Source organism: Chenopodium album, chromosome 7, assembly GCF_948465745.1.
Source record: "Chenopodium album chromosome 7, dcCheAlbu1.1, whole genome shotgun sequence".
In the NCBI taxonomy this organism is placed as follows: Eukaryota; Viridiplantae; Streptophyta; class Magnoliopsida; order Caryophyllales; family Amaranthaceae; genus Chenopodium; species Chenopodium album.
In genome coordinates this window covers 65,751,939-65,779,482 of record NC_137840.1, presented here as the reverse complement: position 1 = coordinate 65,779,482, position 27,544 = coordinate 65,751,939, and the positions used below count along the sequence as shown (strand labels likewise).

At 34.4% G+C, this 27,544-nt stretch overlaps 3 protein-coding genes and 1 pseudogene across 3 annotated transcripts; 3 read left to right on the top strand and 1 right to left on the bottom strand.

Annotated features, from left to right (window-relative positions):
- The first annotated feature begins 238 nt into the window (after positions 1-238).
- LOC145639206 (putative calcium-binding protein CML44 pseudogene) lies at positions 239-855 on the top strand (annotated as a pseudogene).
- An 8,747-nt stretch (positions 856-9,602) lies between these two features.
- Positions 9,603-15,143, top strand: LOC145639205 (putative methyltransferase PMT10). The gene is made up of 9 exons (XM_081690380.1): positions 9,603-10,166; positions 12,151-12,300; positions 12,393-12,663; positions 12,971-13,081; positions 13,323-13,482; positions 13,722-13,979; positions 14,167-14,289; positions 14,492-14,569; positions 14,711-15,143. Exons 1-9 carry the CDS (start codon positions 9,615-9,617, stop codon positions 14,907-14,909), a joined length of 1,902 nt encoding a protein of 633 aa, XP_081546506.1. The 5' UTR covers positions 9,603-9,614; the 3' UTR covers positions 14,910-15,143.
- A 317-nt stretch (positions 15,144-15,460) lies between these two features.
- LOC145638106 (BTB/POZ domain-containing protein At4g08455-like) lies at positions 15,461-17,509 on the bottom strand. The gene is made up of 2 exons (XM_081689060.1): positions 17,078-17,509; positions 15,461-16,138 (listed from the first exon to the last, which is right to left on the bottom strand). The coding sequence occupies exons 1-2, from the start codon at positions 17,393-17,395 to the stop codon at positions 15,686-15,688; spliced, it is 771 nt and encodes a 256-aa protein (XP_081545186.1). The 5' UTR covers positions 17,396-17,509; the 3' UTR covers positions 15,461-15,685.
- A 1,028-nt stretch (positions 17,510-18,537) lies between these two features.
- Positions 18,538-27,025, top strand: LOC145639204 (PHD finger protein EHD3-like). The gene is made up of 6 exons (XM_081690378.1): positions 18,538-19,251; positions 22,535-22,780; positions 23,035-23,361; positions 24,641-24,730; positions 24,861-24,905; positions 25,671-27,025. The coding sequence occupies exons 1-6, from the start codon at positions 19,021-19,023 to the stop codon at positions 26,562-26,564; spliced, it is 1,833 nt and encodes a 610-aa protein (XP_081546504.1). The 5' UTR covers positions 18,538-19,020; the 3' UTR covers positions 26,565-27,025.
- Positions 27,026-27,544: the final 519 nt, after the last annotated feature.

Below are 27,544 nucleotides of genomic sequence, written 5' to 3'. Positions count from 1 at the left end.
ACTATATAATTTAAGATTTTAAGAGATAAAAATAGAAAGAAATTTGTATTTTTTTTTCCCACGGTTTTCATCGTCTTCCTAGAAATTTCCTAGTGACTTTCGTTGTGGTTGCATACCTTCTAACGATTTCATCAATATTGGCTAACGTTTTGTACGTGTATATGTCATTCATATCCTTCATTTCTCTTTGTATATATAAATACATCGTCTATGTAATCTAAACACAAGTCATAACAACTTGAAAAAAACACCTTACAATATAATCTTCCACCAATCTTCCTAGCATTCTCATAGATGTTTTGTGTCACCATGGCTTCTCTAAGCACATCCGACGTCCAACAAATGTTCAACTCCCTCGACCAAAACAAAGACGGCTTGTTAAGCCTAGACGAGCTTGTTTGGCTACTAGATAAGACCGGTGTACACGTTAGTGAAGACGAGCTTGCCTATTTGGTGGGTAAGGAAGGTTTGGACTTTGATGAGTTTTCTTACTTTTATGACATGATATTGTTGGGCAATAATAATGTTGGAAATGAGAAGAATGATGAAGTGAAGGATGAAGAAGTGGATAGAGATTTGTTTAAGGCATTTAAGGTGTTTGATTTGAATGGTGATGGACTTATTTCTCCTCAAGAGCTTCAAAGTGTGCTTTGGAAATTGGGAATGTGGGATAATTTAGATTGTGATAGAATTATGAGTAAATATGATGTTAATAGTGATGGTTTTGTAGATTTTAGTGAGTTTAAATCAATGATGCTTGCACATTGAACTTGTGTAACAATAATAATATGGGCTTAAAATGAAATCCATTTCATATCATTGTTTGGTATGAATTTGTGATTTGTTATCATTGAAGTCATTGGATTTTCCTGTCTTATTATGAAATATATACAATCTAGTTTAGGCTGTTTCATTTAACTGATGTTGTTTCAATTGCTTAAATTAGTTATGTATATATTTGTTAAGATCATATATTGTGGAGTTCATAAGGATGGCAATAATAAACAATGGACGTTTTCTTTCTTAGCTGAAACTAGCTGCTGAGAACAGGCGGAAGAAGAAATTGAAATGAATAAGTCAATATTGACCAAGCAATGATGACATGATCAGTTGGACATCATACAAAAAGAAAATCATCCAAATTTCTACGCATGGAATATACTCGTATACTACTTCCGCTAAGTGTTACGTGCAACTTTGGAATATTTTATATTACATAAATAATACCTCAAAATTGCGTATCAGAGGTAATATATTTCCTCCTTTTTTTAAAAATAAGTTTATTAATACAAATACATATATATAATAAAAATAAATAAATAACGGCGAAAATATATTCTGCAAAAGTCAAACTTTACTCCGCTGTAAAATAAATTGATAAATAGTTAAACTCTCCATTTTTCTTTTGACATACTCGTAGTTATATGCCGACAGTTTTTTTTTTTATACGGTAAGGAGAAGGATCCTATCGGATCGGAACTTTTCACAGGTCCAACCCGGCCCGGGTTAGCGAGCTAGACAATTTTGAAGTGGGGGGGAAGGGTAAGGGAATCCCCACCCCAAATTGCCTCTAGTGGAGTTTAATCCCACAACCTTTTGATTGTAAGGTGACAAACTTACCACTAGATTAAGCTTAGCTTGGTTTTATATGCCGATAGATGATGGAGCTTAGGATACGTCTTTTTGGATGTATACGGCTCCCTTGATTGTGGCAATTTGGCAAAGACAAGCAATTAACTACTACTCACTCTCGTACAAGCAATAATATAATTACAAATTCGTGCACTACACTTCACTTGGTGCAATATTTGCCAAGGAAAGGAAGAGAAGAGAATGGACAGGGATTTTATTTTTTCTATATTTGGTTTAATCAGTGAAAGACAATGAAGATATAAATATTGATTGACAACTTTGAATTCTATAGTTTCTCTATAATTACAGTATTTTATTACAAATCTTTTTACTTTAGAATACAAAATTAAACCGTCAATTAAGGCTATGATCACTTAACCTTATCTTTGTTGAATTGAAATTATTTTTGCTATACTGAAATTATTTTTACTAATTTTCTATTATATTTTTCCTAAAGTTATTGATTTGTATTGAACTAAAATTATTTTTACCAAATTAAACTTAATTTTAATGAACTGAAATTGTTTTTACTAGGTATCTTTTATTAAGGTTAAAATGAATAGGGCCTAAGTCCAATTAACTACATGCTCATTCTTTTTTAAGTTTGGATAATTTCCAAGCAGAAGTAATGTACTCTATCATGAACCACATCTTTAGTTCACCAAGTCCACCAAATGGTAGCCCCTTATTCCACAAGATATGTGGTCATCACAAATAAAGATATATATATATATATATATATATATATATATATATATATATATATATATATATATATATATATATATATATATATATATATATATATACATATACTCCCTACTTTAATTTGTGTTTACAAAATTTTGATTCTCTATTCATGGGCACAAATTTAAGTGGTATGAAAATAAAAGGTTGTCTTACAAATGTGTTTAATCCACGTTATTTTAAGTTATTTAAACTTATTACTTCTGAAAGCTTATTTGAAATTATTAACTCTTATCTGAACATATTTTAGTAGGAAATTTGTTCATTTTTCAATGAATTGTAAACAAACGGAAAAAAAAAAGGTAATAATAATAATAATAATAATAATAATAATAATAATAAATTAATTTTTTAAAAAAAAAAAGCAAATTTCAAGATTGATTTCTTTTAGTTTTCTTAATGAGGCATATTATATTGTTAAGAATGGTATAGCCCAATTAGTATCTCCAGAGTAATACCAAGTAAAATTACTTGTTCAACTACTGTTCGCCTTTTATTTATTTCAGGTCTAATAAGTTTAGATAAGTTCAGTTCAAGAAAAATAAATTCTGATAAGGGTTGTCCAAGTTTAAATTACAACTAAAATAAGTTTTAATAAAGTCTAATGAGTTCAGGTAAGTTAAAAAAAAAAAGTTTAAATAAGTTCAAATTAGTAGAAATCATGTGAATAAAACACACCCTAAAAGACAACTTGGGGGTGAGGATTCTCTCCCACTCCCCCAAAAGACTTTATTGAGTTATTGCTCATGCTCATAATGGGGCTCAAACTTATAACCACAACTGTCATAAGGTAAATTCTCCAACAACATCTCCAATAAGCATAGTTGGCGACTGGTTATATGATAATATATAAACAATGAAGTTTCGTTTAAAATCCATGATATAAAAATAATAACATGTGCAAGAATATCATGTACCAGTATTAAGTTATAATAATATTAGTTGACATTTGCAAGATTGGCGTTCCATTTAATAAGCATTACCATAACTATAGGCACGAATGTATAAAATCAACACGTTTAGGGTACATACCTTTGAACAAATGATGTTTATTACGAGTATTGTTTATCTTGGTCAATCTATGCACTAAATTCCAAGGTAGTTCCAAGTAGTTAAGGAGCAATTTCGGTGAAAAAAAAAAAAAAAAAAAAAAAAAAACCATAACCTTGACTTTTCACAATGCATGGACACGTGTTTATCTATTAATGGTTCATGCAAGATTTAAAAGCATAACCTTGTCCGGTTGTAGATTTGTATGTACGACTTATAAAACATTTTAAGGAAAACCATTGTGATCAATAGGTTGACCAATTTTCTCAAAAAAAAAAAAAAAAAAAATACAAAATACAAAATGGTTGACCAATTGCTATAAATAAAATAAAAATCAGATTCAATGCACATGCAATTTTCATGTAATCAAAAAAACGTTGACATACTATTCAAGTTGGTCTTCGGTGTTGCATACATGTAACATGGTGTTATTGAAATGTTGATGAAATTTCTTTTCTAAGTGGCAAAATTAAGTATTTGTCCAAATTGACGCTTATTTTTTTTCACTAATTAACAATGCGGCTAGTTTAGTTGATCAAGCTTTTAATAAGAGTGACATCTAACTTCACCGTGAAGTTTGCTCAAATCAACTGTTATATTTTTTGTTATTTAAGGATTAAGTTTAAATTAATTTGTTCTTATTAATTATGTTCTATGCTTTGAATCGATTAATATGAGCTTGGACTCTTTTATGGATAGTTGAACATTACATAGAAGCACCGCAATTTTAATTAAAAGTAACTTAAACTCATAATTCATAAAAATGCATATTTTATTTTATTTATTTTTATCAAACATTTTGTATTTACAATTTTTTGTTTAGTAGCTAGAATGAGCACTATACAATTTTGTAAACTTAGTAATCTCTCAGTGTACATTTCAGACCTAATTTTTAGCATTCACTAATCATTATGATTATGATTAGGTTATCCCCCTCTACAATCAAAGTTTATTTGCCCCGATAAGAACTAAGAAGAGCAACCTTAATCTCTAAATGGAATAAGAACTAAGAACTTGGTGAATGGAATAGATAGGGGCAAAGCCTTTTGCACCATTTATTAGTCTAAAACTAAATTGACGAAATGATTGCTACTTGTAGTTTACTACCACTTCTCATCCACAACTAGCTTCGTTGATCAAAGTTTTGAGGGGTGAAATCTAAAAATAAGTTGAACTAAAAAAAGCCTAAATGGAGTATTAATTAGTATAATTTTGTCTTTTGATTAAACATTATAGTGATTTATTATTATTATTATTATTATTATTATTATTATTATTATTATTATTATTATTATTATTATTATTATTATTATTATTATTATTATTATTATTATTATTATAACTACTACTACTACTTCTAGTGTATAATTCCATCACCATAATGTTTAATCAAAAGATGGAATTATACTACTTACTCCATTTAGGCCTTGTTTAATTCAACTTAGTTTTACTTATTTTAGAAAAAATAAAATCTGATTAGATCAGATAAAAAACATAAGTTCAAATCAGATCATCAATTTATGTACAATTCGCTAAGTATCTTTAATTTCATAATGAAAAAATTATGAAAATTGCATATTATTAAAATACACATTATTACAAATCTAACAAGATCTCACTTGATGGTCGTGTTTGGGGAAAAGCTGAAAGCTGAAACTAATTGTGTTAGCTGATTTTAACTAGCTGATTGTATTAACGGATTTGATTAAGTACTTATTTTATTAGCTTATTGTAGAAAAGTGTTTGGTAAATAGTTGTTGTTTAAAGCTGATTGATTATGCGAAATGACCAATAAGCTAATTGTGGAATATGTACTTCATATAGTTTTTTTTTTTTAATTAAATGGGGGTTTAAATGTCATTTCACCATAAATATTGAATAAGCTAATTGAAAAAACTCTTTAAAAGAGCATTTTGAAAAGGAAAAATTGCCCGCAATAATCCGACCTTTTGCCCATCCGCTGAAAATAATCCCACCTTTGGATTATTTTTAAATAATCCGACCCCCCGATGTTTTTTAATGGTCCCAACCGGTCAGTTAACTTGTTATAGCAAGTTACTTGACACGTGTTGGCACCCAATTAGTCCAAAAAAAAAATTTACAAAAAATTAAAATAACAATTAATTAGTTTTGGAAACCACCCACCAGCCAAACCACCTCCCTTTCCACCAATCTCGGCGCACCGACCACCCCTGCCACCCCTTCCAGCGCGCCGACCGCCCCTGCCACCCATCCCCTGAACCAGCGTCAAACCGCCTCCCCTGAACCACCCTCAAACCCCTCACGAAACCACCCTTAAACCCCTCACTCCCTCACGAAACCACACACCACTCAAGTCACCGCTGTCCCCGCCACGCGGCTCCGGCCAGTCAGCCCCCTACCACCCCCCTCGATCCGACGCGAGACTGACCCCACTCCCCCTCCCCCAGAACCACCAATCCTCCCCCCCCCCCCCCACGAAAATGGAAACACCGGCAACCCTTAACCCTCGAAAATCCTTTTCCCGGCCCAATCCCAGCCCCTCCCCCGTCCACCGCCCCTTTTCCAATCGCTCCGACCTCCCCAACCCCAATCCCGATCCCAGATTTTTTGATTTGTCGTGGGTTTTTTATTTTTCGAAAGGGGTTTTGGGGTGGGTTGGGGTTCCGGTAAGCGCGTCAGTGGAGGTGGTTTCGAGTTGGTGTGTCAGTGGCGGTGGTTTCGGGTCGGCGAATCAGTGGCGGTGGTTCTGGGCTCTTGGTTTTGGGTAGTGGTGGAGATGGTGGTGCTGAAAGGTAATGGTTTTTTTTTTAAAAAAAAAAAATTAATTTTACTTTTTTTTTTAAAATTGTTTTTGTTAATTTTGGACAAATTAAGTAGTGACACGTGTAAATTAAACCTAATTAAAAAAAAAATTACCTCTTCAACCGGTTGCTGGTCACCTAGGACCATTTTAAGCGGATTGGGTATAAAGGTCGGATTATTTAAAAATAATCCAAATGTGGGATTATTTTCAGCGGACGGGCAAAAGGTCAGATTATTCCGGGCAATTTTCCTTTTGAAAAAAAGCTTATTTAGTGGAATAAGCTCATTAAATAATTAAGGTTCCCACTAAACACCTTGAATTAGCTTATTTAATAGTCAATAAGTTAATATTGGTCAAATAAGCTAATTTTGCTCAAATAAGTTAGTTAGTAGTTACCAAACACATGCGATATTTTTTTCCTTATTATATTGATTATCGTAAAGCTCAAAATTTGTTAGTTTAGATAAGCAAAAATAAAATAAACTAAACAAGCCCTTACTCATTTCTCTCGTTCTAAACCTTGCTGGCTAACCTAAACCGAATCAACTTGTGCAAGATTTTCAATTTATATTGGCAATAAATTACGGAAGTACAGAGTATAGCTTGTCAAAAAAAAAAGGGGGAAATTATACAATATAACCTGCTACTTTTAGAAATTCTACATTGTACATGTGCCCTTACTTTTTAAAACTTTTATATATATAGTAACCCGCAAGTTCATTTAGTGGCTATATAGTAACCTTGCCATTATCCAAACCGTTAATAAATTTCGTTAGTGGGGCCACTCTCCAATTTTTAATATTTTTAATTGATTTTTGCGCTTTGTAAAATGTTCCGTTAAAGGTTTTAGGGGCTATTTAGGTCCTTAAGAATCCAAATCGAGCTTAGATTTGCCAAAAAAACAAATTTAAATACCTCGTTTTACATATTAAAATGTAAACACGCAAATTGAGACATTTCTTAATACTCAATACGAGGTATTTACGTCTCATATTTGTCAAATCTGAGCTCAATTGAACCCTTTAGAGCCAAAATAGCCCTTCAACTTTTTATGGAACATTTATTAAACAGTCTAACACGTAGATTATTGATTAAAAAAAATTAAGAGTGAGCCCTACTAAAAGAATTTGTTAATGGTGGGATAAGGACAAGGATATTGTATAGTTTTTTTGGAGTAAGGATATTGTATAGTTAGTTACTAAGAGGGTGTTTGTTTAGGGGGATAAAAGGGGTGGGACAAGGATAAAATTAGGGATGGAAGGAATGTAGTGTCTGTTTAGAGGGATGGGGATTATAAGGGGGTTAGGGATAGGGATTAAATCACCCACTTATCCCTCCATTTCTATAACTAGGGGGGGTGGCATAAGGGGAAGGGATTAAAATGAGTTTTAAAGACTAAATTACCCTTAATGAAATTGAAAAAGTAAGGAGAAGGGTAGAAGTTAGTAAGGGTATTTTTTATAAATTTATTACTTATTCCTAATTTCTTTCTCCTACTTACCAAACATGGGATAAAGATTATTTATCCATGTCCCACCAATCAATCCTCCCTTCTTATCCCTCTTATTCCCATCCTTCCAACCAAACGCCTCGTAAATGAACTTGCGGGTTATTATATAGAAATTTCAAAAACTAAGGACATGGCATAGAATTTATAAAAATAGCGGGTTAAGGCCCTGCTCTTTTGAGCTTCTGGGCAGAGCAAAGCAGATTTCAGCAGAGCAGAGCAGAACAGATTTCAGCAGAGCCGAGCCGAGAAGAGCAGAGCAGATTTCATTATTATTATTATTATTATTATTATTATTAAATATTAATTATTATTATTATTATTAAATATTAAATATTAATTATTATTATTATTATTAAATATTAATTATTATTATTATTAGTATTTATTATTATTATAACAATTATTATTATTAAATATTAATTATTATTATTATTATTATTATTATTATTATTATTATTATTATTATTATTATTATTATTATTATTATTATTATTATTATTATTATTATCTCAAAAACAAAAGTCATACAACCTACAATAAATTAGTGGGAAGCCGAGATACAATCTGGGCCCCCACTCCTCTAGCTATTGCAAATCCTACCCTAGTGAAGATATGAGCTGCAGCACGAGCCCCAATGTCTTGCGTCGTCGAGAAGCTCTGAATCCGCTTTAGTAACGCAACAACCTCTTTCTCTAATTCCCCAAGCGAAGAAAAGGAGAAGGGAATGAAACCATATCCAATCATCTGACATCGAGCTTCATACTTAACCCGCTTCCGATGAGCTGCATCATCCACAACCCGCCCAGGAATGAAGTCAGATAGCCCTGACTGTGTCAAAGGAGAAGACCCTGTCAAATCAACACAGACATCGCGACCACGATCCCAGGAATAAAGTAACACATCCGCGGGTCTGAGGGCCTCGTCGTTCCCTCCGGCCAATCCAATGTCAACCTCTTTTCTCGCATTATTAGTATTTATTTATTTATTATAATAATAATAATAATAATAATAATAATAAAATTATTATTATTATTATTATTATTATTATTATTATTATTATTATTATTATTATTATTATTACTCCTACTAATATTATCGCATTATTATTATAATCATTAAATTTTTAAAGTTAAATATTAATTTTTTTTTTGAAGAATATTAATTATTATTATCATTATATTAATTATTATTATTATTAAATATTATTTAATTATTATTATTATTAAAAATTAATAATTAGTATTATCTTTAAATATTAGTTATTATCTTAATATTAATTGTTATTATAAAAATCAATTATTGTAATTATAATTAATATTATTAGTTATAAGTATTATTATTACTATTTTTTTTTGAGGGAAAGTATTATTATTACTATTAGTATAATTACTATTATTATTACTATTATATTATTAAATATTAATTATTATTTATTATTATTATTATTATTAAATATTAATAATTAATTATTATTATTATTTTTATTAAATATCAATAATTAATTATTGTTATTATTATTAAGTATTAATTATTATTATTATTAATTATTATTAAATATTAATTATTTATTATTATTATTCTTATTAAATATTAATTATTATTATTAAATATTTATTATTATTATTATTATTAAATATTTATTATTATTATAATAATTCAATATTAAGTATTAATTTTAAGCAGATTGAAGCAGAGCAGAGCAGATTTCAGCAAAGCAGCTCTAAAGAACGGGGCCTAAGTGATAGATTTTTTTTTTTTTTTTAAATAAAAACATGTTAACAAACTATAGTTAATCAGTTATGGACCCTACAATTAGGTATTCACCAGGACCCACCTACTAAATCTACTTCACCATCAACACCTGAAGGACAACGAAACCACTGTCCACTGATGATGACGAACACCTTCAACCCACCTCCATTGAAGGACCTTCTCAAATCTCCAACCTTCATCAAAATCACTCTTTTCTCTCTCCTCTCAATCTCCCTCTTCTTCCTCTTCTCCTCCTTCTCTTCCTCCCCTTTCCCCCTAAAAACTCTCACTCCTTCACCGCCATTGCCGCCATTTCCAGTGCTCGAGAGAACAGGCATTGTCGACGAAAATGGCGCCATGGTTGATACCTTCAATGTCGGGGAGATTAACCATTTATCCGCCGATGAAATGCTTGCTAATATAACTCGGAAATACGAGGAGAGAGAAAACGAGAAGAAGGAAATTAGGGTTAGGGTTAGGGTTTTGGAGAAGTATAAGGTGTGTAATGAGAGTATGAGGGAGTTTATTCCTTGTTTGGATAATGTTGATGTGATTCGTCGTTTGAATTCGATGGAAAGAGGGGAGAAATTTGAGCGGCATTGTCCTGAGATTGGGAAAGGTTTGGATTGTTTGGTTCCTGCTCCTCCAAAGTACCGGTCTCCGATTCCGTGGCCTCAAAGCCGTGATGAGGTATATTGAATTTATGATTTTCCTTAATGTTCTTTAATTTTGATTTTGATGTTTTAGTGTTTGAGTGATCAATTTGGTTGCGATTGTAAACTAGCTTAGTTGGTTAAAGTCTATGCGGGAGGTACTCTGATTGTATCCCGTGATCCCTGTTTTATGCGCCGTCTAGGCTACATCACTGTCCTTAGTGGCTCTTGATACTCCAAAAGAAAAGAATGATCAATTTGAGTTTGTTGCTAGTCTAAACTCTTATAGTTTGTTGCTAGTCTAAACTCTTATAGTTTGTTGCATTGATGAAGTTGTGTTTTGTCGAATTGAGGACGTATTTTAGAGCTGTTTGGGGAGGTGCTGAAATGAATATATAATGATGAGCTAGCTAAAGTGTAGTATTTTATCCAATTTTCTGTCATCCAAAATTTGATAATCTGATAAGAATTATCAATTTAACTAAACATGTCCTTTAATTATGCTTTACATACTTGAATTATTTCAGTAACTAGCTCTGCGATTCTATGGTTCTACCAAACATTTCAGTTGTACATAGTGGTTCAGTGTGTATGTGTATCTGTTTCCTGCTTTCATACTATGCTATGTCACAGAATGCATATATTAGATTCCAGAGCCTTTGATGGCACCATTCGTTACAATGCCGTGTAATTTTTGCTGTCACATAATCTGTACTTTAAGTTTTATGTTGTTGGCTGCATTGCAGCCTTAGTAACATTATGCTTGACCCACATCAGTAAGATTAAGGAGGAGAGTATAACAGAAGGTGTAGTCAATAGTTTGAATGAGCCATTGAAAATTTGGAATACAGAATGATTGGAAGATGTTCTTTTGAGAGAATTTATCATTGAGCAGAACAATTCAAGGGAATTCCTTATTCTTTAATATTCTCTTTTCCATTTTTTATATGCCCAGTTACATCAACACAACTTCCTTATGTTCCCTTGTAAACACACTAGATACTCCTTTTTACAACAGTAGATTCTGAAATGGGTAGTGGCCAAAGCATCACCAAGGGATACTATTATGTACTTAATGCATTCCCTTTTCACTTCAACGTGGAGAGGAGAGTGATAGAGGGATCCATGTGATAAGTAGATAGAGAGAACCATTAGCAGAGTAATGCAATGTTGCAAAATATTTGCAACTTCTCAAAAAGGAATACGTTGCGAATTTGTAATTTAAATAACTAGCTCTATGGTTCTACCAAACGTTTCAGTTGTACGGAGTGGTTCAGTGTGTGTACCTGTTTCCTGCTTGCATACTATGCTATGTCAATTTCCTTATATGTCAGACCAACAGAATGCATGTATTAGATTCCAGAGCCTTTGATGGCACCATTCATTACAATGCTGTGTAATTGTTGCTGTCACATGATCTGTGATTTAAGTTTTATGCTGTTGGCTGCCTAACTGCCTTAGTAACATTATGCTCGACCCACATCAGTAAGATTAGGAAGTAGTGTATAATAGAAGGTGTAGTCAGTAGTTTGGTTGAGCCATTAAAAATTTGGAATACAAAATGATTGGAAGATGTTCTTTTGAGAGAATTTATCATTGAGCAGAACAATTCAAGGGAATTCCCTATCCTTTAATATTCTCTATTCCATTTTTTATATGCCCAGTTACATCAACACAACTTCCTTATGTTCCCTTTTAAACACACTAGATACTCCTTTTTCCAACAGTAGATTCTGAAATGGGTAGTGGCCAAAGCATCTCCAAGGGATACTATTATGTACTTAATGCATTCCCTTTTCACTTCAACGTGAAGGAGAGGAGAGTGATAGAGGGATCCATGTGATAAGTAGATAGAGAGAACCATTAGCAGAGTGATGCAATGTTGCAAAATATTTGTAACTTCTCAAAAAGGATTACTTTGCGTATTTTCGATTAAAATAACAGAGGAAGTTCTTTTGTTTTATTTTTGCTTCTTTTCTTGGCCTGAGGAATATCTTCCATCTAACATTACTCTAAAGTAGGTATGGTTTGATAATATACCTCACACACGGCTGGTTGAAGATAAAGGAGGCCAGAATTGGATATTAATTAAGGGAGAGAAATTTGTGTTTCCTGGTGGTGGCACACAATTTATTCACGGTGCTGATCAATACTTGGATCAAATTTCACAGGTTGAACGTTTTGTCAATACATAGTAAAGTTTTTACTTATCCATATGGAATTATCTGCTGTTGACCCCGTCTGGTGGGTGCTGGATTTGCAGATGATTCCTGACATAAAATTTGGCCATAATACCAGAGTTGTCTTGGATATTGGTTGTGGGGTGGCTAGTTTTGGTGCATTTTTGCTGCAGCGTAATGTTAGCACTCTTTCTATAGCTCCAAAAGATGTTCATGAGAACCAGATTCAATTTGCACTTGAGCGTGGTGTGCCAGCTATGGTATCAGTTTTTGCTACACACCGTCTGTTGTATCCAAGTCAAGCTTTTGATTTGATTCACTGTTCAAGGTGCAGAATAAATTGGACACGTGATGGTATTTTTTTTGTCATCTAAACTTTGTTCTTATTCACACCTTCATTGAGATGACACTCTCTTAAGGCATATGAGATTTATTTTTTTAATTATTAAAGCTATGTGGCAATCATTATATGCTCTCTGATTAGTTTCTAAATTTGGAATGTATAATTGTGAGATTTGTGACCATGACAGGCTGCCCTTGATGCTAAATAGGTTTAGTTGTTTTTATTTTGTATTGTGATGAACTGATAATTGGATGCCTGTAGTTGTGCAGTGTTTTTTTTTTTTCAATTTAAGTTTTAATCTGCTCATTAATTTGGCAGATGGAATCTTGCTTCTTGAAGTTAATAGAATGTTGAGAGCTGGAGGATATTTTGCTTGGGCAGCACAACCAGTATATAAGCATGAAGTTAAATTGCAAGAACAGTGGAAAGGTACCTGTATTATGTAGTTGCACCTAGATGTCATGCCTCATAAGTCATAAGTACCATTGTTTATTTTATCTTAAAGTTGCACCCCCTCTCCTCTCTGCTGTTAAGGCTGAGTGTGGTTGAAACCCTTCATTTTAAAACAAAATTTCTGTTGGGTCAATATTTAAGTTGTTAGTTGAGATTTCTTGAAGTGTGTACTTTTCAAGGTAAGAATGCCTTTGTTTTTTCCTTATCATATCTACAGAAATGGAGAATCTTACATCGCGCATTTGCTGGGAACTGATAAAAAAGGAAGGTTATATTGCTATATGGAGGAAGCCTTTGAATAACAGCTGTTACCTGAATCGTGAAGCTGGAGCACAACCTCCACTTTGTGACCCTAAAGATGATCCAGACAATGTTTGGTAACTTTGCTTTATTATTGACCCTCACATTTTTGCATATATGATGAAAGTGGAGGAGAAGCAACCTGTGACTTCTCCTGTCTCATATTATACAAACGAGGAGAGCTGTCCAGGATGCATGGAGCAAGATTCTGATTATTTAATCCTTTCTTCTGCTTTTCCACTGTTCACTGTCAATGTTATGTTATTCTACTTTGAGACTGTAACTACCTCAATAAATTCAACTCAAAAATTGACAGGTATGTAGGCCTGAAGGCCTGCATTACAAAGATACCTAATAATGGATCTGGAGCCAATGTGTCCACTTGGCCTGAGCGCCTACATCACCCCCCAGATAGACTGCAGACAATTCAGATGGATGCCTTCGCTGCCAGAAAGGAACTCATGAGGGCAGAGTCAAAATATTGGAAGGAAATTATACAAAGTTATATTAGTGCCTTTCGCTGGAGGGAGTTGAAGATACGGAATGTAATGGATATGAGGGCTGGTTTTGGAGGGTATATTTTCCTCTCTGTATTTCTTTTCTTATCTTTTGTTTTCTGAAAGCTTCATAGCACTTTCTGATCTACAGGGTATTAAAACAGAGCTTAAAAATAACCAAATTTAATTCTGTTAACTTGCACATATAATTGCTGGATGTTGTAGTCTGCAGATTTTGCAACTTGTGTAATGTGTTTTTGATAGGTTTGCTGCTGCTTTACACGAATTTGATCTTAATTGCTGGGTTATGAATGTGGTCCCAGTCAGTGGGTTCAATACCTTGCCAGTAATATATGATCGTGGTCTCCTTGGAGTTATGCATGACTGGTATGTTGCCTGAATTTTGATTTAACAAAGCTTATTATTGTAATCTAAATCTTCCAAGTCTTTTACTTTTAGCTACTTGAAATTTCATGGTTATATAATCAATGCTCATGTTGTCTATAATGTATTACTCCATCTTCTGATTGTCATTGCAACTTGATTTTATCTGATTGATGTTTTTTGATGCTTGTGCTGTGCTTTTTAGGTGCGAGGCATTTGATACTTACCCAAGGACATATGACTTGCTGCATGCATCCGGTCTCTTTTCCATTGAGAGGAAAAGGTTAGAATTTTAGCAGAGCATGTGTTACTTACAAGGAAGACTTTTGGCGTATTCTTTTACCCCTTTCTGGTAAATGTTGGTGAAGTTAGGAAAAACACACAGAATAATGGTTCTTGTTCCTTTTCTATTCCGTTTGTGCAGATGCAATATATCCACCATCATGCTTGAAATGGATCGTATACTAAGACCAGATGGCAAAATTTATGTACGAGACTCAATCTCTGTTTTGGATGAGCTTCAAGAGCTTGCAGCTGCAATGAGCTGGGTATGCTTTCTTCATGACACAGGCGAGGGTCCTCATGCTAGTTGGAAGATCTTGAGATGCAGCAAGAAACGATAACCCCTTTTAGCTAATAATTGTTGAAACATCTTGCAACTTTTTCTCTCCTCAATTTATCACATAAATTGTTGTTAACGAGCTAGGGGTCAATATAACATAGCTTAACCCCACTGCAGTATACCTGTATCATAGTTTTTATTCGAATAGGCATAATGGTATCATACTAAATTACTAATACTTTTTGAGATCACACCTCCAAAGATTGGAGCATAGAAAGATTACACTTACTGAACTGTAGCCTTAATCAAGGCAAAATAAATTCAGTACCTTGTAAACATTCTACCAAGAAAATTTTGTTGTGTAGTTATGTTATTGATCTATAATGTTCACCATTTAGACTATCAGCCTTTCTTTAATCCTTGATGCTTACTTTTATGCTCTTTTTCATCGTAATAACTAACCAAATAGACAGGAGTTGTCAAATTTACTCCCGAGATTGCACCCCCAGATGGGCTGCATTTCTGTTTAAGGTTGTTTCAAAATAACAAGTCACTTTCTTTATTATTCAAAAGTGAATGCAAATTGTGATTTAATTTGGTTCCTTTAAAAAGACAGCAAAATGCGAGCTTCTATCAGGAGATTCATACATGATCTCAAAATTTTGCCAATGTTACTCACAAATTGAATCTGTTAACAATGGAAAGCAGGATACAGATCCTACTGCTTCATAGCCTTATGTGCACTGCCTAGTCATAATCCAAACTTTCCTACACAAATTACATACACAATTAATCCATATCCACATCGCCAACAAGTCATTATCAACTAAAACATGATCAATCGCTTCTAGCAGCAGTGTTAGTTTGTTTCGATAGGTAAGCCTCGTATATTTCCACCACAAGCCTTGGATCCTTCTCAACAAGATGAGTGTATTCTTCTGATTTGGTCAAGTTGTCCATGTCCTCAATGATCATGGACAAAGCAGACTGAAGCAAGTGATTAGCATTATGCTGATGTGCAAAACTGTAGCTAGCAACTGAATTGTCCCCATTCAGTTTGGACACTAAGAACTTCTCGCAGTACATCTTCAAATGTTTTACTTCATATTTCTCAGCTAGAACTAAGAGATCACATGCTAATTGCTCATCAAGACATGCTTCAGCAGTGTACAAATAGTTGACAAAAGCTCGCAGGGCATCATAGGACACATCACTGATGCTGATGGTGCCACTACGACTCTCCTCCATTTCAATCTCAAGCATAGCTTTGAACACTGGGGATCGACTTGCCTGGATAACCATTAATGAGAACAACAAAAAGAGAGGTCAGATCAGTTGGAAGTACAGTAATTGATATCAACTTTCATTCCTTGATTGACAAAGTGATATGTATTCACAAAATCCAAAACACTGCTAAAGCAACAATTATTGTTTTGGCCAGCCATTGACATCAATAATCCCGACTTCATGTTACAGTAACTTCAGCAGATTGACAAACGGTGCCAATGGTAACCCAGGGCGCAGAAGGTGATAAATTTTTAGTTAGGCAAAAATCGAAGGGAGGAAAATCGAAGGGAGGAAAAAAAACATCTGAACAGGTAATGTAGTGTGTAATCCCTAAAACCCATAATAACTTAGGGTGAGTTCTCTTCAATCAAATTTCACATTTTCACTTGTATAAACTTATTAGTCAACTGAACTTATTGGCCTTAAACTTTGCTTATTGTCGATATAAATTGAACTTACGGAGTCCTTATTATCCTTAAACTGGACTTATTTGAGCTTATCAGCCGTGAACTTTAACTTATCAATGAATTCTTCTCAAATTTAAGCAAAGTAATGCTTTATAAAGTATAAACTACCACCACAACTTTCACAAAATTGACTCAAAAGTTCAGATGTAATTGAGATTAATAACAGTAGAAACCCTAAAAATAACAGTACAGCAACGATAACAGTGACAGTATTAGAACTTATAAACCCTTAAATTGCCAAAATCTCAAACCTCCCAAAACCCCATTAAAACAAGATCTTTACAAAGGCATAATTGAACACTTAAAAAGCTAAAATTGCCTAAACTAACAGCTTTAATCTAATAACAATCAAACACAAACAAATTACAAAATGAACAAAAGTGAATTCCAAACTCATTGAGGCAAAACATCAAACAGTTGGTAGGCAATTGAGCAAATCAACAAAATTCCCAAAAACAAGCAAATGGGTACTAACCAAAACAGCTTTATGAGCAAGAAGAGAAACTGGGTTGGTGTGGAATTCATCAGAGGCGACCAAAACAACGTCAGAGAAGCCAATGGAGGAAGATCGTTTGTGGGAGTCGAGAGGAGAAGAGCCTAAGCGAAGGAAAGCAACTTTAGCCTTGAGATCTTCAATCTCACTCTTGAGCTCTTCTTCCGTTTCGCTGGCTTCTTCGTAGCACTCTTTGCAGGTTCCTGCGTCGGTTGAGCAGTACTCTTCTCTGCACGACAGGCATCGCAATGAAAGCTGCTTCCTTGATCCTTGTGCCCTGTTCATTCTCTCGTCCTCCATACTACTACAGTCTGTGTGTCTGTCTCTCTTCAAAGTGTCCTACTATCCTATGATCCTATCTGTCCGTGTGGAGGGCTCCCGAGTATGATTGAATAAGGGTACTTTGGAGAAAAACCCCGTTGGGGCGAGTTGAAGAGTGTTGGAGTGATGCGTTTGATATTATGATTAGCGGATTAGGTACTTAAAATATGTTTGCAAAGAATGTGTCGTGTTTGGCGATTTGGTTGTTATGGAGATGTTAAGTTTTGAGATGATTATAAGTAAGTTTTGCTGTGTTTGATAATTGTTATTTGAATGTGTAGGGCAAATAAGCGTGAGACAATGTCCCTATTGACAATCATATATTCCTATGCACGGGAGTGATTAAGAAACATGATAGTCGCATGTACATATTATGGTCAATTGCCAATTGGTCACTTCGATAATCGGTGATTTTTGCATGCAAGCAAAGGTTATAAGGCTCACAACAATTCGTGACAACTAAAACTTGTCGAACTTAGTTAGGGCACATGAATAATGTTCTAAATCGACTGTGTTGTATTTAGCATGGTATGCAAGTTAATTTTTATAGCGTCTCTTATTTTCAAACCTAGCCTTCGTCAATCACACTAAAGCAGAGCACCCAACATGCTTTGGATATGTTGGTGGTTGTCCCATACATGTAAAAGATACTCTTAATTTTTAACTTCTATCACCTGATAAGTATTTAGAACTTTAAACAAGTTGGATTGAATTCACAAATGGTGTTTTTACAAAATCAATACGACATCTAAAGTAATAAACCACTAATCTAAAAAGTGAACACATTAGCAAATATGGTATAAGGAATAGGAGTATTAGTTTCACACTTATTATCTTTTTATCCTTATCCTATCTCTCATAACAAAAGCCGTTAAAGAATAAAGTCACTAAACCACAAATAAAGTACAACAAAGCTATTACGACAAGTTAAATGTGAAACTCACGAGTAAACCTATTACCATAAATAAATGTAGAATTATTTTGATGTACTGTAATAATTTACTTCCTCCTTAGGATTCAATCAATTCATAAATAGCCCTAGCCAAGCGGAAAAGTACATATACCATAATCTTGACTCCCTTCTCTTCACTTTCGTCACTAGCCACCTTTCCCAAATCAATTAATAAAATCACACAAAATTAAACACCCCAAATCCCTCCAAAAATAGTATTAGCACCAAAGAATTTGAAGCGCTCTATAATTTTTCACAACACATTTTAAAATTCAAATACCAAAAGATAAGCCAAACCACCCTCTCTCTCTCTCTTATTTCTCTCTCCTCAATTCAGCGGCACCACCACCTTCTCTACCGCCTCTTTCTAGGGTTCCGTCGCCGATTTCCACTTTCTAGGGTTTCTACTTCACTTCTTCTACTCTGCAACTTCCGAATTGCCTCTTTCTGGGATTGCTCAGTGAATCGATTGATTTTTCAATGTTTGGATTAAGTGGGTTTAAAGATTGTTCAAGGGGTTATGTCGCAAGATCTTGGTGATTTTTGGGGAGGTTTTTGATTTTTGTTTGGTTGTGGAGTGTATTTGAAGTTGGTGGGATTGAATTGAATTTGGGGTTGTTGTAAACCCTAAATTTGTGGCGGTTTTGAAGATATGGTGATTGAAACGAATGGTAATGGGAATGGTAGTGTTCATGGTAATAGTAATGGTAGTAATAAGGTGAATGGTTTTTTGCATGGTTGTTCAAGTAGTAGTGGTGGTAGTGGAGAAGGGAGTTCGCTTCGAACTTACAAGCGTCGAAAATGTGGGGCGTCGAATTCGAATTGCAAGGTTGTTGATTTGGAGAAGATGCCTTGTGCTACTTCTGCTCAATTGGATGATAAGGTTCTTTTTTTCTTACCCATTGATTTATGTTCTTGTATTGGCATTAAGCTGTTTTCGTGTTTCGATGAGATTTGATTGATTTGCGCTGTTTGAATGATGTGGTTAAATTTGCCGAATTGAGTAATGTGTTATTCTTGAGCTAATTAGAATGAGTTCATTGACTTTGAAATTGTATCCAGTGAATGCTAAACCATTTAGGTGTCATTAATATGTCTTGGTATTACTTCTCTAAAAAGGTTTTTCTTTAATCGGGATTTCGTGCAAATCAAGCTGGGTTGACATGTATGCCGGATTTGTAATATTTTTTGAATCGTAGAGCTTGGATGGAAGTTGGTCTTGTAATTGAGTGGGATGAAAACACCAATTTGTACTAGGTATGCGAGTGGAGCTTTATATAGACCTGTCATCGGCTGTATGCGCTTTTGTTGTTATAAATTTTCCTTTGAGAATAGGGTTTGGAGGTTATGTACTTATGTGTGATATTATGTTTACAAGTCAAGTTATTGACTTGTGCCAATGCCACTTAAAATTATGTTGTTTAAACTCTGTGGAAAGCATGTCATAGAAAAACTTTCTTAGTACTTGAAGCCATCCATAAAATTGTTGTTATCCAACGCTTATTGTTTATAGAGCAGAAAAAAAAAAGGTTGGCATGTACTTGACTACTTGAGCAATAATGGGAATTCAACAGGGTCCTGTTCTAGCATTGATAATAGCAAAGAGTGTCAGGCTGAGAAAACTTTGTTGTGCCAAAACTTTTGAGAACCCTGATCCCTGGACAAGAATTAGCATGATGCCAAGGACACCAGCTTATCTGCTGCAATTGAGCAGCTCAGCTCCTAAAATCTGCTCTGTCAAATTTGTGTCTCTTGCATAGTTTTTCAGATGTAATGTTAGGAAAGAAGCATTCTTTAGTTCGGAATACTAATTTTCTTTATCCTAGTCTTAGTTTTAAAAGGAATGAGATGTAAGGCAGAGGACACACCTTTCTTAGGCGAGGCAGATCTTAAGTGTAGAAAAGCTTAAAAATCTTCTCTAGAGGATATGGTTGATTGGTTTTAGCTCCTATCTAATGTGTTTGTCAGTAGTTTGGCTACTAAATGGCCAAACCAGCAGATTAGAGACTCCTAACTTTCATACATGTTCTATAAGGACTTAAAAATTTCTTCATTTGAAGTGTTATGTTTGGAATGACCCTTAATTACTGTCAGTGTGGCAGGGTGGAGGCCTGAAGTTGACCTCCGGCAGCTTCTTTAGCTGGAAGATGGAATGTGATTTGGCATCTTGGATAAAATTTTAATATGTTAGAATTTACGGTTGTTTATGAAGAATATACTTTTAATTGCATTTTGGCTTTAGCAAGTGTTTTTCTTGATTTATACTCCCCCCCCCCCCCCCCCCCCCCCCCCCCCCCCCCCCCAATTTTATTTGCACCATGGACCCACTTTTTTGTGAGAGATGTTGGGTCAAATGGTGCAATCTGCAACAAATAAGGGATTGAGGGAGTAGTAGATTTTGCCACTGGGATCTGAAATTTTGATTCCTTCATTGAGGATCTCTTATAAATCGATCTAATCACTGGTAAATCTGGTTTGTTTTACTGTTGAGTTTCTTCATAAGAATGGAGGTAGTACATTGTCTGATCACAATCTTTAAAGTATTTGGGATAAGAGTTGACTGTGTTGGATGGCGTTTTGACAAGTGATAATTGTTTTTTCTTACTTGTTAACCCTTCATTGCAAAAAGTGACAATATGTAGAATGAGAAAGTGTTAGTTTAGTGGACATAAGATTGAAATGGAGGGGAGAAGAAAGTTAATGACGATGGACAAAGAAAAGAAGTGGTTTAACCCTCAAAGAAGCAAGGGAGGGGAAAGGTAGTGATGCAAGAAGTCTAGAACAATGGGGGTGGTAATAATACTTTTTTGAGATAAGTATTGAAAGAAAATTGGAAAACTAAAGCTGATATAAGATTTTTTTTACCTGTTGTAGAAATAGATGAGAGAGATGAGGTAAGTGAGCAATTAGAGTAAGGAAAAAACATGGCACATATACATTTAAAATAAAATAAGGGATGAATCTAAAGAAACAGATAATAATGAATCATGAAGTTCAAAAGATATGACCCATGAAAAGATTAAAAATGATTTGGTGTGGAAGCACCAAAGACATTGATAGGAGAGGACCTGGAAGATAGAACAAAATATGCAGGGATAAATAATATTTTTCCTTTGAGAGAATTAATAAGAGAAGGGTTGGTGACAAGTAGAGATGTAAGGATGCGGTTGTCTCCAAGAATGAAAAGGATAAGTTTATCTAGTTATTAATGAGTGATTCCCCCCGCCCCCCCGCATGAGAATGGAGAAATGGCAACATATTGCCCACTTTGTATCTCTAAGTTGTGCCTACTCCTTTGTACAAAGATTGGAATGTAGGAAGTCCAATCCTGATTCCCACTTTTCCTTCCTTTCTTCCCCTTTAAACAAATACTATCTCCGTCTCTATTTGTTTGCCCCATTGCCAATTTTTGGTCAAACTATAAAACTTTGACCATAATTCCTTTTTATTTATAAGAAATAATATAATCTTGTGGGATCATGTTGGATTAATCTAAGTATATTTTATTAATATTTAGTTTTATAATTTTTTTTTCGTTTATAGAAATGTGAAAAATCAAAAGTGGCCAACAAATTGAGACTGCAGGAGTAGTAATCTATTTCATGCAAACATTTTCCTCTTGTTTTTTGTTTTATTCTTGGTAACCGTTGAGGCATGAGAGCATGAGGTTATATGACAACATGGCATGAGAAGCTACCGAAAAGAAATCTACAAGAAGTCTCGTCTAAGTGTACATATATTTTTGTGTGGGGAAGCAATGTATTTAGAAGTAACATTTTAATAGGGGCAAATGTTTTTAGCCAGAGTCTGGTCATTGATACTCCTTCGCGTTTCTGTGCTGTTTTTTTTCTGTTGATGGGCCCATTCAAGGCTTGACTTGTACTTCTAGTAGTGGTTATTTTCAGCAATTTTACATTTCCCATCATCACATGTATAGCTATTGTGAATTGAGCTCAGCCTTTTCATTTGGTCATTTATTGACATTAATGAATTTATTGCTTTTAAAACTTAGTCCATGTCTCTTACTACTATGTATTTTCCTTACCTGGTGTGCTGATGGTAAACGAATTAGTGGACATAGTTGAATCTATTGCTGGTATAACTAAGTCAATATGCTTCTTACTACTATGTATTTATTTATTTATTTTTAATCTTGTTCTCTGCAGATGGTAAAAGAATTAGTGGACATAGATTTACAAAAAAAATCTTGTGCTCAAGTGTGTGACCCAAAGATAAACTGTCAATCTATTCTGAATGGTTCAGATGGTTGTTCTTATCAACATTGGAGAAATGCTTTGGAAAATATCTGTCAATCACTCTGTCCCACTGAGGGTGGAGATGGTGGAATATCAAACTGCATCAGAGAGGCACTTCTTAGTAATCCTGGAAGTAGTCATGCAAACATTGCCAAGGTATGTTGCCAAACTCCATTTTCTTTCCTCAGGTTGCTTGTTTGCATTTCTAGCTTTGTCTTTTTATTCACTTTTAGCTCATGCCTGTATACATTTAAGCCCCTTCAACGTTCTCTAGGAAGGTGTCTGATGATAATCATAGGGTAAATAGTAGGTTGTGGTTTACCACTCTGGGTAGTTGGCATTGCTTATATAGTTTATTGTTACATGTTACTATTTTATCACCTCAAGTTCTCCTTTTTTTCTTTATGCAGGAAACAGTTGACCATTGTGATAGCCATGCCCATTTACCGAGAGCTGGGCAATCTAATGGAGCTTCAACTGAAGCTAAAGGATTTTCATCTGTGATATCTAATGGAGTTTCAAGTGATAGCGATCAAGTAAATGTGACTAGGCAGTGTGAACGTGCTTTCCTCAGACTAGTGATGTCAGGAAAGTTTGCTTCACTGTGCAAGATGCTTACTGAAAATCTTCATGGGCTGAAAATTGAAAAAGTTTTGGACTTTAGTCTTATTAATTCAAGGATAAAAGAAGGTGCATATGAACAAACACCTATGCTGTTCTCGTCAGATATCCAGCAGGTACTTTATTCTGCCAGTTTTCTTCTAGATTCTGTGACAGTGGTTTTTGCTTTGCTTTCATTGTAGAAAGCAAACCTTGAATTTAATTTTAACAGTGATGAACTCATTAGTCTAAAGAAACAAGCCCACCCTCGTTATTTATATCTACACTACGAAACGATTTGTTCTTTATACACCTGAATGTCTATCGAAGTTCACAAATTACGTGTTAGTCATCAGAAAGAAAGCTATGTGTTGGTAACTTTTTCCTTTGAAAACTAATGTGTAGGTTATGGTGGATGACATAATGACTGAAACTAACTCTTTATTCCCTGCCACTCATTTCATATGATACCCTATTTTCAAATCATCTATAAAAAGAAAACATTAATTCAAATGAACACACACCTTTGTTTTGCTGTTTTCCAATATTGGAGAAACAAGGTTTTTTTTTACAAGTTTCTTAAATAATTGTTAAATGCATACATCTAGTTGATATTTCCTGACAATTCTTTCGTCTTTTTTATGCATAGGCAGAATGGTTTTGCAGTTTTTATGGCGTAATTTTTTCATGTAGAGAAAAGCAAAGTTAAAAAAAAAAATAAAGGCTGCAGTGGGAGATGGCTAAAAGGGGAGGGTTGCAGTTTAATTTTGAAGGGAGATATTACCAGTGACAATGAGCAAAATAAAGTAGACAGCTTTTTAATTTATCTTTCAACCCCAATTCTTTCATTTATGGGAGGAGTGTAATGTGGAACAAATTACACCATCTTTTCCAATCACTTTCTATCCTATCAAATTCCATAAAATGTTCAGTACCGAATACTGAAAGGCCACTTGATTCCTTCTCTGTTGTTTTTATTTAATTTTTTTTTTTTTTTTTTTACCATTGTCTGCCAACCAACTCTAAAGAAAATTTAGAGAACAGAATAGGATTGCTTAATCTGTACGTAAGTAATGGAGGCTGGACAATACCATCTGAATACCAGATAGCAAAAGGAAGAACAGGAATTGTTTCGATTTCTGCTTGAGGTCTGACCATGATTTAAGACTCTTTGACCCTTAAATATGTTGCTTTGCTATTCAATTAAATGGTTCATGTGTATGTTCGAAACCACTACTTTTAATAATTTGCGAAATATGAGTTTTCAGTGTGTTTTTGCTATCTTATTTGCATTGGTCAAAGAAAATGGCAAGTCAAGTATCGAGGATTTGAAGATGACATAAGTCTGGCTTAATTGTCAAATTTGTTTTGATGATATGCAAAAATGTCACTATTCCATCTCTCACTTGTCCGCAGATATGGAGAAAGCTTCGGACAATTGGCAATGAGATGGTTTCCCTTTCAAATAATATGTCAGAGCTGTCAAGAGCCTGCTGTCGTGACCTGGTGAGAGCTTATGTCTTAATTTGGGATTATTTCTATACCTGGCATAAATCTTTGCTACCCTTCACAGTCCACTGTTTGATATTTATTGCATCAATCATGCATCCTTATTCAAATAATAATATTTTGACAGGGAGGAGCTGCTGTACTTGATAACTCAAGTTACAAAGGGCAAGAGGTAAACAATTTATTCAACTTCTGCACTTGTTGGTGTATCTGTTAGAGCTTAAACGTTGACTGCGTTATCTGTTGAGTGGATCTAGCTTTTAACCATTTTGGCATTTTATCGAGTATTAATGATCAATGTTATTTAGAGATGAACCTGTTAAAATGAGGTAGTCCTACAAAGGCACTTGTTTAGCTGAAAGAGTTAAAGTTTGGGGTTTATTTTATCTTTGTTTTAAATAAATGTTGTCTAAGTGGGCATAAAACTAAACAGGAAATTTTGTGGGGAACTATCAAATAATGCTGAGTTATGGAAATAACTACCTTTTTTTTTGAGCAATGCTACCAACTCAATGGTTATCTTAAGGCGAAAAACATAATCATTTTATTGCCACCTCCACCAATATTGTAACCTCCTTGCTAACTTACGTTATATACTGACAAAATCTTTGAAGATGAGAATACATTTATCTAAATTAATGTGAAGGAAAACCACCTGTACTAAAACAAAAAAAAAGGTCAAATTAACATCATAAGACAAATTATTCAAATGTTTAAGTGGAAGTATGTTACATTTCAAATGTCTTCTAATCTTGGTGACAAATTGACTCTTACATTTCAAATGAGCTTCAAGTTTTTGTGATTGGTAGATTGTTTAGCCATTGTCAACGAAAAGTAATTTTGAGAGGCTTTATTAGACATTGCTTCAAAAAAATTGTGTTTATTGGTCAATCCTTTAGTCTTTTGCATACACCTAAGCACTACTTAATGTGAACAGTTAAATGGCCGGGATTATGATGTGCAAATCAAGCAGGAGGAGTTAGATGCTTCTGTGTTTTGTACATGTAGACAGTGTGGAGAGAGGTCAGATGGAAGAGATTGCCTTGTGTGTGATTCATGTGAAGCAATGTTCCATGTTTCCTGTATCAAGCCTGCTGTGAAGGAAATTCCACACAAAAGTTGGTATTGTGCCAATTGCACTGCTAGTGGTATGGCATCTCCTCATGAAGATTGTGTTGTTTGTGAGAGATTAATTGCTAATTCTGGTATCAGTGGACTTGATGCCATTCCATTGTCTGAAGAAGCACTGGATGATGTTAAAGAAAGTTCAGATGATATCATAGGAACTGGACCTCAAGTGTTCAAAGGAAACAAACGATTGCCTTGTAAAATATGTGGAAGCATACTAAATAATGGTGAAGAGTTCCGTGTGTGTGAACATAGTGGTTGCGAATACAAGTACTATCATACAAGGTGCTTGACAAACAAAGAGTTAAAAACGTATGGTCCTCGTTGGTATTGCCCTTCTTGTCTATGTAGGGTTTGTCTTGTTGACAAGGATGATGATAATATTGTGATGTGTGATGGATGTGATCATGGCTACCATATCTATTGTATGGATCCTCCGCGTACATCAATTCCCAGGGGCAAGTGGTTTTGCCCAAAATGTGATGTAGGGATAAAGGCAGTACGCAAAGTCAAAAAGTTGTATGAGGATCTAGAACGGAAACAAATGAAAGATGAAGGGAAAAGGGTTACTGACGATTCCTCTACGAAATCCAAACTGAAATTTGAGGATCCAGCGGGTGGATCTGGAGGAATGGATATGCTTTTATCAGCTGCTAGAACACTTAATGATGAAGAATCTACTGTGCAAGAGGGATTGAGTTAAACTATGAAAGATGTCAAAGGCATGAGGATAATTTTTCTTTTTCTTTTTTTTTTTTTTGTATTCATGTTGTAATCTAGGGGCTTAAATGCAAAAGTGGCCATTTCATGTGCTTGCACACTTTCGGCGAGCTGTCTTCGCTATTGTGAGATAAGACTGCAAGTTAGCTGATTTTAAGATCTGTCATGGCTTTGCTTCAAGGGTTGTATATTTTTGACTGGTAGCTTGTAGAAGACTCTCTAATACTTTGGCCATTAGATGAAATGAGATGGATCTGGTGGCTTTAGTGTGAGATTAATGTAGGTGATCTAACTGTCATTTTTTTGTAATTTGTATCACACCATTTCCATGTATTGAAACATTTAGATGATAGGTTTTTTTTTCGACATCTAGCTAAAAGCTGTTGTAAGAAGAGATTGTGACACCTTTTTCTGTAATCAAATGGTAAACCTGTTAATTTTTTACTGCAATTTTCCAAGTTATGGTTTTCTGTTGTTCAAGTTTGATTCCAAAGAAACATGTCAAATTAGTCATAATCCTGTATATTAGTCATAATGCAATACAAAGTAAGTTCTCAGGAAGGTATGTGAACTGGATAGTTTTGTGTGTAAAGAGATGATGCTGTTTTCTGATTAAGGGAAACAGCACCTTGGTAGAGAAGACCCTAAAAGAAAAGAAAGATGGACTGGATGCCAAGAAGTCTGTTGAGTCACTGAAGTTTAAGACATGTACTCTTAGCCAGGAGGCATAGACCCTGATTTTCTACCGATGTTTGATACTCCCTTTGTCTCTTTTTGTTTGCCCCAATTTCTTTTTAAGCCGTCCCTTAAAGATTGATCCATATTATTAATGTGATCTGGGACCAATACTTATTCTCACAGAAATACTTTAGGTCCCATCACTTTTCTCTCTCATCAATTCCACTCAACCAAAATCTGATAAAATTTCATCCTCAACCATGTGATTTTTTCATATTTTTCATA

Coding starts and splice junctions, on each gene's coding strand:
- LOC145638106 (XM_081689060.1), bottom strand. CDS start 17,395: ATGGAGGACGAGAGAATGAACAGGGCACAAGGATCAAGGAAGCAGCTT. Junction 16,139..17,077: donor TTGCTCATAAAGCTGTTTTG/GTTAGTACCCAT, acceptor ATGGTTATCCAG/GCAAGTCGATCCCCAGTGTT.
- LOC145639205 (XM_081690380.1), top strand. CDS start 9,615: ATGATGACGAACACCTTCAACCCACCTCCATTGAAGGACCTTCTCAAA. Junction 12,664..12,970: donor AATAAATTGGACACGTGATG/GTATTTTTTTTG, acceptor TTAATTTGGCAG/ATGGAATCTTGCTTCTTGAA. Junction 13,483..13,721: donor GATGATCCAGACAATGTTTG/GTAACTTTGCTT, acceptor AAAAATTGACAG/GTATGTAGGCCTGAAGGCCT.
- LOC145639204 (XM_081690378.1), top strand. CDS start 19,021: ATGGTGATTGAAACGAATGGTAATGGGAATGGTAGTGTTCATGGTAAT. Junction 19,252..22,534: donor CTGCTCAATTGGATGATAAG/GTTCTTTTTTTC, acceptor TGTTCTCTGCAG/ATGGTAAAAGAATTAGTGGA. Junction 24,731..24,860: donor GAGCCTGCTGTCGTGACCTG/GTGAGAGCTTAT, acceptor ATATTTTGACAG/GGAGGAGCTGCTGTACTTGA.